Source organism: Dendroctonus ponderosae, unplaced genomic scaffold (genome assembly GCF_020466585.1).
Source record: "Dendroctonus ponderosae isolate FM_Combo_2020 unplaced genomic scaffold, Dpon_F_20191213v2 Dpon_F_20191213_1, whole genome shotgun sequence".
NCBI classification, from domain to species: Eukaryota; Metazoa; Arthropoda; class Insecta; order Coleoptera; family Curculionidae; genus Dendroctonus; species Dendroctonus ponderosae.
In genome coordinates, this window is record NW_026017110.1 from 9,541,971 (window position 1) to 9,550,003 (window position 8,033).

The 8,033-nt window shown below is 33.7% G+C and overlaps 1 protein-coding gene across 1 annotated transcript; it reads left to right on the forward strand.

Moving 5' to 3' along the window:
• Window positions 1–3,477: 3,477 nt before the first annotated feature.
• Window positions 3,478–6,655, forward strand: LOC109546151. Its single transcript, XM_048668200.1, has 3 exons — window positions 3,478–3,594; window positions 6,178–6,357; window positions 6,414–6,655. Exons 1-3 carry the CDS (start codon window positions 3,493–3,495, stop codon window positions 6,606–6,608), a joined length of 477 nt encoding a protein of 158 aa, XP_048524157.1. The 5' UTR covers window positions 3,478–3,492; the 3' UTR covers window positions 6,609–6,655.
• The last annotated feature ends 1,378 nt before the right edge of the window (window positions 6,656–8,033 follow it).

Below are 8,033 nucleotides of genomic sequence, written 5' to 3' on the forward strand. Positions count from 1 at the left end.
GCCAAAAGTTTGGACTGCAAAGCTACAAATTTCAATCGCAAATTCAAAAAATATTTAAAATACCTTGATGATAAATGAAAAGCGAAACTTTCCTACCACGTCCACACCTTCCAATAAAATATAGAAAAAGTGAATACTCAACTTAACTGGTTTCTGAACAAACAAATGGCAAACTTAAGCCTACCTAAACAGCGACAGCAATCTATCGCAAATTTAAAAATTCTAGAAAATACCCTAATGTTAGCTCAAAATTAAAATTTTCTACTGACGTATAAAACCTATTTTGCCCTACAAAATACACCCGAAAAGATCTTTCTAGCATCACTGGTTTGTGAGAAAGTAAATGTTAATCTGAAAACTGCATAAACCACCGCAAAATTAGGTTCGAAATTTGTGGAAAATTGCACTTTGTCCTGCAAAATGCATCCAAGGTGAATATTCACGTTCACTTGCTTCTGAGAAAATTAATGCCAAACTTGAGCGTGCATAATTACCGATAAAACTCAATCTCAAGTTTAAAAGTCTCGAGAGCATCTTAATGATGACTTTAAAAAAAATTCTCACAATTAAACGCATTTTTGTCTACAAAATACACATGAAAAATAATATTCGGATTTACTGGTTTCTGCGAAAATAAATCTCAATCTTGGACCTGCATAAAACCCGCAATTAATTGTGGCAAATTTTAAAAAGCCTGATAATAACTCAAAATCGAAACTTACTTCTGGACATAGAGCATAATTTACCCTATAAAGTGGATACTGAACTTGACTAGTTTCTAGCAAAAAAAAAATCTTGAAAATATCCTGATGATGATTCAAAACAACATTTTGCCCACTCATAAAACGTATATTGCCCTATAAAATGCATCCGAAAAAGAATCTGCAACTTTACTGGCTTTTCCGAAAACAAATATCAATATGGCATTAGGATGAATAATTGCAAAATTATCTTACAATTTTAAAAATATTTGAAAATAATCTGATTATAAATCGATATAAAAGCGTTCTTTCCTGGTACAGAACGCATTTTACCCTAGAAAATGCACACGGAACCAACTATTCAACTTTACTGGCTTCAAACAAAATAAATGCCAAACTCAGCCCTGAATAAGTAACCACAGAAAATCGTAAAATCGCCTGATGATGACTCAAAACGAGACTTTTTTCAGCTATAAAGCACACCTGTATCGCGCGCAAGTACACGCAAAAATAAAACTTTGCCTTCACTGGTTTCTGAGAAAATAAATGACAATCTTGGCATAAACAACCGCAAACTTATGTGAACAAATTTAAAAAAATATTCAAAATATTCTCATGATAATTCAAAGTGGAACCTTTCCTCTCACGTTTAGAACACGCCTTGCCTTACAAAATACACTCGAAAGTGAATATCCAACTTCACTTGTTGTTCTCTGAGAAAATAAATATCAATTTTGAACCTGCATAATCAACCGTGAAAATCGTGAGAATAGCCTGTTGATGACTCAAAATCGAAACGTTTCCTATTCATCAAACACGCTATCCTCAAAAAAACCATACAAAATTGACTCTGTAGTTGGACTGGTTTCCGAAGAAATACAAAAATAAGTGCCAAACTGCAGCCTGCATAAACAAGAGCAAACTACAAATAAAATTTGAAAAAATGCCTGCAAATTACCTGAAAACGACTATAAATCTAAACGCTTTTTACTTATAGAACAACCTTCACTTCACAAACGTAATATAAAAGTGGCTCTCTCACTTTATAAGATTCTGTCAAAAAAATATCGAGCATGCGACCTGCTCGAATATCCACGAAAGCCACCTTGCAACATTCAAAAAGTCTTGAAATTTGCCTGAAGATGCCCGAAGATCGACACTTTGTCCACACGATTTTGCCCAATAAAATTAACCCAAAAGTGGTTTTCTTTTCATCCATCTCAAATGATTAGGTCCCTTCTTTGCATTTAATGTTAAATATGTTTGAAAAATGTTGTTGACATTCTGAAATTGAAAATAAAAATTGATCAAAATGCAAAGTAGTTATAAACAACATACGCAGCTGCGCCTCCAGAGTTTTCCAAAGAGCAATCAATATTCGGTTTTGTAATTCGTTTTAGGTGTTTTTTTATTTAACACGAGGATGCCGAGGAATTTTTTTTAGACAGTCGCTGCACTAAGTTAGGTTTATTAAAATTTGTTTTATTGTAGAGTCTTGGAAGTATTATACGATGTTTTAGAAGCGAAAATGGAATGAGCGTGAATAAAATATACACTGTCTCAACCAATTGGACAAAATCGGTAATAAATAGGATTCGAAAAAACGTTGAGACACGTCGATTGACATTTTTTGTTGTGCATTTTTTCCAACCGGAACTTTTTGCACATACCTTTTTTAACATTCTATGCGGGAATTTAAAATGTTTTCCAATTTAATGCATTAACTTTTAATGCAATCATTACAAAAGAAGTAGAGAAATCAGTTCAACTAATGGAATAAATATTTCAAATTAATTGATGTGTTTCGCGTCTTTAAAGTAAATTAAAATAATTGCAAATATTGGAAAAAACCTGCCTTTATTGAATAAATGCCTCAAAAATCAAGGATTTATGTTTTTGTACACACGATAGAAGTAACAGTTCTTGTGCTCTCAAACAACTAATCGACCTGCAAATAAACATTTTTGCATCTGTTAAAAAATGATGTATTTTTTACAGTATGTTTCTTATTGTGATTTGGAACATAACGAATAACGTATTCAAATATATCCTTCAGAAAGCAAGGCTTAATTCTTTTTATTGGCCGATGAAGGAAAAATAAAAAATCTGCAAATATTGGCTGAAAGCTAACGGTATACTTTTAAGTTTTTCTACGTGTTCTTCGGTTTAAATGTGCAAATTTGTGGTGTCAACCCGATGGTCTAAGTGTCGGTCCGTGTTCTAAGAGTTTTTTTGTCATCCAACTTCTCTTTCAAGCAAAAAAAAATCGAACATTCCTTTAAATAAAACGGACTGAAAATGCGGACTTTCCCTATGAAAGTTGGATGGCAAACCCCGATTTGATTTGGCCAGAAAATCGCGATTTCTGCTCGTAAAAGACGATGTGGGATATGAAATGGAAATGACGCACGCCCCACATATCCAGGATAATGTTATATTCCGATCAAGCAATAAAAGAAGATGCCACATCATTGTGAGTCGCGTTAGTATCTGAATCAGATTGTTACAGGCCTTGATTTCCCTGATACAAAATCACCCCTATTTCCCGGCAAATGATCATGGCCAGTGCAGAAGAAATCCATATTTACAATGGAATACATTTGGAAAATTATGCAATAGAAGGTCGTCTCCTAGCGAGTAAACTCTACTTTCAATAAATGCAACAAGCGTTGCATGTTTGGTCCATCCTTGACCTGTGCTACCCAAAAATAGATCATTTGTCCAGCAAAAAAAATCTTCGATGACCTGCTGGCTTTAAAGAGTGAACTAGTCAACACGCATATTGATAGTAATGAGTATAAATGAAATATTCGTTTGGCGAAAACTCAATATTGATTTGAAAATGAAGTCTCTTGTTGCTTTGTTCGTGTGTGCTTTCACTGCCACTGCTATGGTAAGTTTCGCAATAAATCCGACAAAAAACCCTCATTTAAAACTTTTGTAAATATTTCTGCAAGAGTTTTCACAGTTGATTTTCTGGATCAATAAATTGTCACTTTTGGAAAATGTTATGTTTATTTTCTTTTAGTAATTTACAAGCAACACCTTGTTTGTGCATCTGGCAATTTCATACACCCGAAACTCGATTTTTTGGATCATTTTCAAAACATGAGTACGTTTGCATGCTATTAGTTGATTCCAATATATGTGTGCACATTAAAAATTCAATGGAAAATCAATCAATTCATAGTTAGAATCATAAAAAAATCACTTGATAATTTTTTCATTTTTCATTTTAATTTTTTTATACTTCTTATGCGAATGTCCAGTCCAATTTTCTGGTGAGAAAAAAATTCCACTTTCAAAAACAACTTTCGTTTTTTGCTTTTTTCAATCACTGAAAATTGTCTTTTTAATTAACTTTCTAAAGCGACGATATATTTCCTGTGTCAAATTTTTGCTCAGAACAACTCAAATCCTTAGTGTTTGTGTTGTCAATTTTCGTATTGCAAAAACATTTCTGGGAATATGTAGACAGAATGATAAAAATGCAACAACCATTACTTAATAGTCAATTTGGTTAAAAAATTGAAAGTCAGGAAAAGTTTGCGCAAAATTTTTAAATTGATGTCCATGACTGTACATGCTAGTTGCATTAAAAAAAAGAAGAAAACATTGAAAAAAAAGAAAAGATTTGAATTAAATATAGCCAAAAATAGAGAAAGTCCCAGAAAAAATTGCTTTTTCTCCCGCAATCTATTGGCCAATCAACCCAGCACTGATGATAATTGATAGATTCTCTAAATAATGCAGAAATTCCGGCAACTAATAAAAATACACAACTTTTAAAGTAGCGAAAATTTGAATAGTAAGTATATTCTGGTTTCTTTAGTCAAATGCAAACTATAAATATTTTTATCTGAAAACAGATGGATCAACAACGAATAGCCAGAAAGAGAAACAGTTCAAATGTCCCGCATAAAATTCATATCTGTTTAGGCCTGGGTAACTCAGTGAATTTTTAGGAGTTGGCGCAGTGCTACGCAAATTGGTTGGTGCGCCAACCCAACGCACCCGCGCGGTAACTCAATTTCCTTTGCTGGAAAAATGCTGATGACTTTTTTTACTTGTTTCTAGATTTATTTTAAAGGCCATTTATTAATAATATTTTTAAAATTTATTCAAAATTTAAGAATTTTCCAGTTTTAGCCAAGTTACTCTTTCTTCTAAATGCTCAATTTTCTAAAGTTTCACTTAAAAATGCTGACAATATTAGGGTATTTTCCGCGAAAAATTGTGAAATAAATTTCGAATCCTTCGTCGCTTTACAAAAAAATTTTGAACAAAATTCAAATAATTTTCTTTCAAAAAACGAACAGAATAAGCGAACGTTTATAACAGATTACTTGGAAATCTCGTCACCTCCATACCTCTGAGGACTGTAGTTTGTTAAAAAATGTGGTTTTTTACTTTTACTTTCTACTCAAAAATGCTCTATTTTGTAGAGCTTCACTTAAAAATACTGACAATCTGAAGGTTTTTTACCCGAAAAATTACAACATAAATTTATAGCTTCGAAAAATTTCACAAAAACTTTTTTCAACCTCGAATTCGGGACAGAAACGAAAATAAGTTCCTCCTGTTTTTTCCCGAAAACCATTAAGATTTTCGCCAAAACTGAAAACGAGCAGGGAGCAAAAGTTTTAAAAAAATATTTGGAAAATTCGCCGCCCATCATTCATCGCTCTGAAGATTTTCTCTGAAGTTCCTTTAAATTTTCAGGTCATTCCAGTTTGAACAAAGTTCCTACTAAGAAATTCTTTGTACTCGAAAATCTAATTATTTTTTAGTTTTACTTAAAATACTGACAATCTTCAGTATATCTTAATATTCCGGTATTTTCGGTGAAAAACTATAAGATAAATTTTATTGAAACACTCGCCTCCTTAACAGCTTTTCAAAAATTTTTGGAAAACGTTATGCTTCTTCGTTTTATGGACAAAACACTAATAATTAATTCTGGGTCTTTTTTCAAAAATATTTTCATAATTATAAGCATTTATTTCGAAAACTCTTGGAAACTGGGGTTTCTTCACTTTTAGGTCAATATTTCTAAACAATACTGTATCTAAACAGAAAAACCGCGTTTTTCCTAACGTTTTACTGTAAAATACAAGCAAACTGAATTTTTTATGCAAAAAAAAATTGAGAGATCGATTTTAGAAGAGAACTCGTCGACTTTCTTCGAACTTAGTTCTGTTGCTGGGAAAATCTAGATCACTAGATCACACAGTGTTATATCTGTTGCCGTTCAAGTAGATAGAACAGGACTGCCTTGTTTACAACTTCTTCGTCCTCAGACGAAGAAGTAGTCTTTTTCAACAGACTTTCTATAAAAAAGCTTATAGAGCAAATAAACTTTCAGAGTTCTCAATGCAAAAGTTTTCTAATAATTAATTATTAGAAAAATTAATTCATCGTGATGCAAAGTCTTCAACCATCGAAAATTGTGGTCAAATTGAATTATCACCCCCAGGCTGATGCAGAGATCAACCAAAGCACATTTGAAGCTGGCCGTAATCGAATCATGGAAATGTCGAGAACGTGTGACGAAAACCCTGCTACTGCTGTAGACCAGAAGGCCCTCGAAAATTATCTGGAAAGCAACGGCCCTGCCCCAGCTAACGCTGGAGTTCATGCTCTGTGCATCACCAAGGTAAATATTTCCGTATTAAATCCAAATCTTCTCATTCTTCAAGTTGCTTCGATCAGAACTTGGGCTGGCAGAACGAGGACGGCAGTGTCAACAAACCACTCATTACCGAAAAGGTGAAGGCCATCTTCGGCAGTGTGGATGCTAAAATTGAACGGTATATTGAAGACTGTACAGAAGCAAAGGCAAAACCAGAGGATACAGCTGAACAACTGTTGAACTGTTATAGAAAGCATTCACCCAAAACTGAATAAATATGGATGTGCAGACGGCTGTGCTTAATAAAAGAGTGTGCATTTTTTGCCAGTGTCTATGTTTCCTTGCTCTGAGCAACCACAACCTCCTGATTCTGATAATCACGTAAGGTTCCACCCGGAGACATAAAGTTCCTGCTCTTGCAGAGAGTCTAGGAAGACTCTTGTAAAAGTCTTGGCCTTGGCCTTGTTTTGTGGCCTTGCAAAAAAAGCAAGAGACAGGCTCACTCATCACAACACGTAAAATCGTCTGCAAGATCCGGTTCCTTAGTGTTTTCGCCAGTGTTCGCTTCGCAAGATCCAAATTTCTCCAAAAATCCACATTTTTTAGTTAAACTGTTTATTATACTTCGCATGTATGTTCTACTTTCAAACGTTGCACATTTAATTTCCACTAGTCTTCATACTCCCCATATCTAAATAAGAAAATCTTCAAATTAGTTGCACCTTTTTTGCACAAAAATCCATCATCGCAATTTTTGACAATAACTCGAAATCCACTTACTCTTGATCGACTAATGAATGTAATGTTTCAAAGATCGACCGGAGCGTTTTCCTGTTGCAAATAAATCAGTCTATTGGACAATGGAACAATTTCCTTTCAAGAACCGCGGCGAAAAAATGAAAATACTAAATTATATCGGTAGGCAACAAATTTTCCAGCGAGCTGCCGACAAGCGCATAATTGAATGATCCTCGTCGGTATTCCCGATCAGGATATTGTGTAGGGACATGGGGAGTTCAACTGTTTATTCCTCAAAGTAGCAGAATCGATAGAATTTTCGCGGCAGCAGCAGCAGAATATCCAAAGTAAACCATTAGATAAAAGGGCAAATCGTCTGAATAGGAGACAAGTTGTTAAAATTTATAAGCTTCAAAGCATGGTTGATTATTCAGTTGTGCATTAAGCCGGACCTTAATTTTTTCTTAGTCGGGGACTTTTTCCCCGACTAAAAATATCTTCGAAAGCAAAATTCTATAGTGAAAAGCAATTCGTTGGCCATTGATTTTATAAAGGAAAAAACGTGTTAGTTTGTTTATCCTTCTAAAAACTCGTCTAAGTTTTCCATCAGTTTTTCTCAAAGTATCGTCAAAAAATTGTTATAAGCAAAAATCTTCGAAAAACTCGGAAAATGAGTTTTAAAAAAAATAAATTGGCCTTGGATGAACATAATCGTTCAATTTTGTTTTAAATTATATATTTTTTATGTGTTTTTGGCTGCTGATTGGGCAGTGTGCTTATTTTTTATCAACGTAACAATTAAAATCAGTTATAAGCAAAACCGGAAAACTTGAAAAATATGTGGGAAAGGTAGAAAATTTTCCTGCAGCCTAGAAAGTTAATAAAAAAAAATTGGTAATTTTTCTCATCTACATATGCCTTTATGTATTTTGAGCCACCTAATATCGAATGGTGCCATCAGT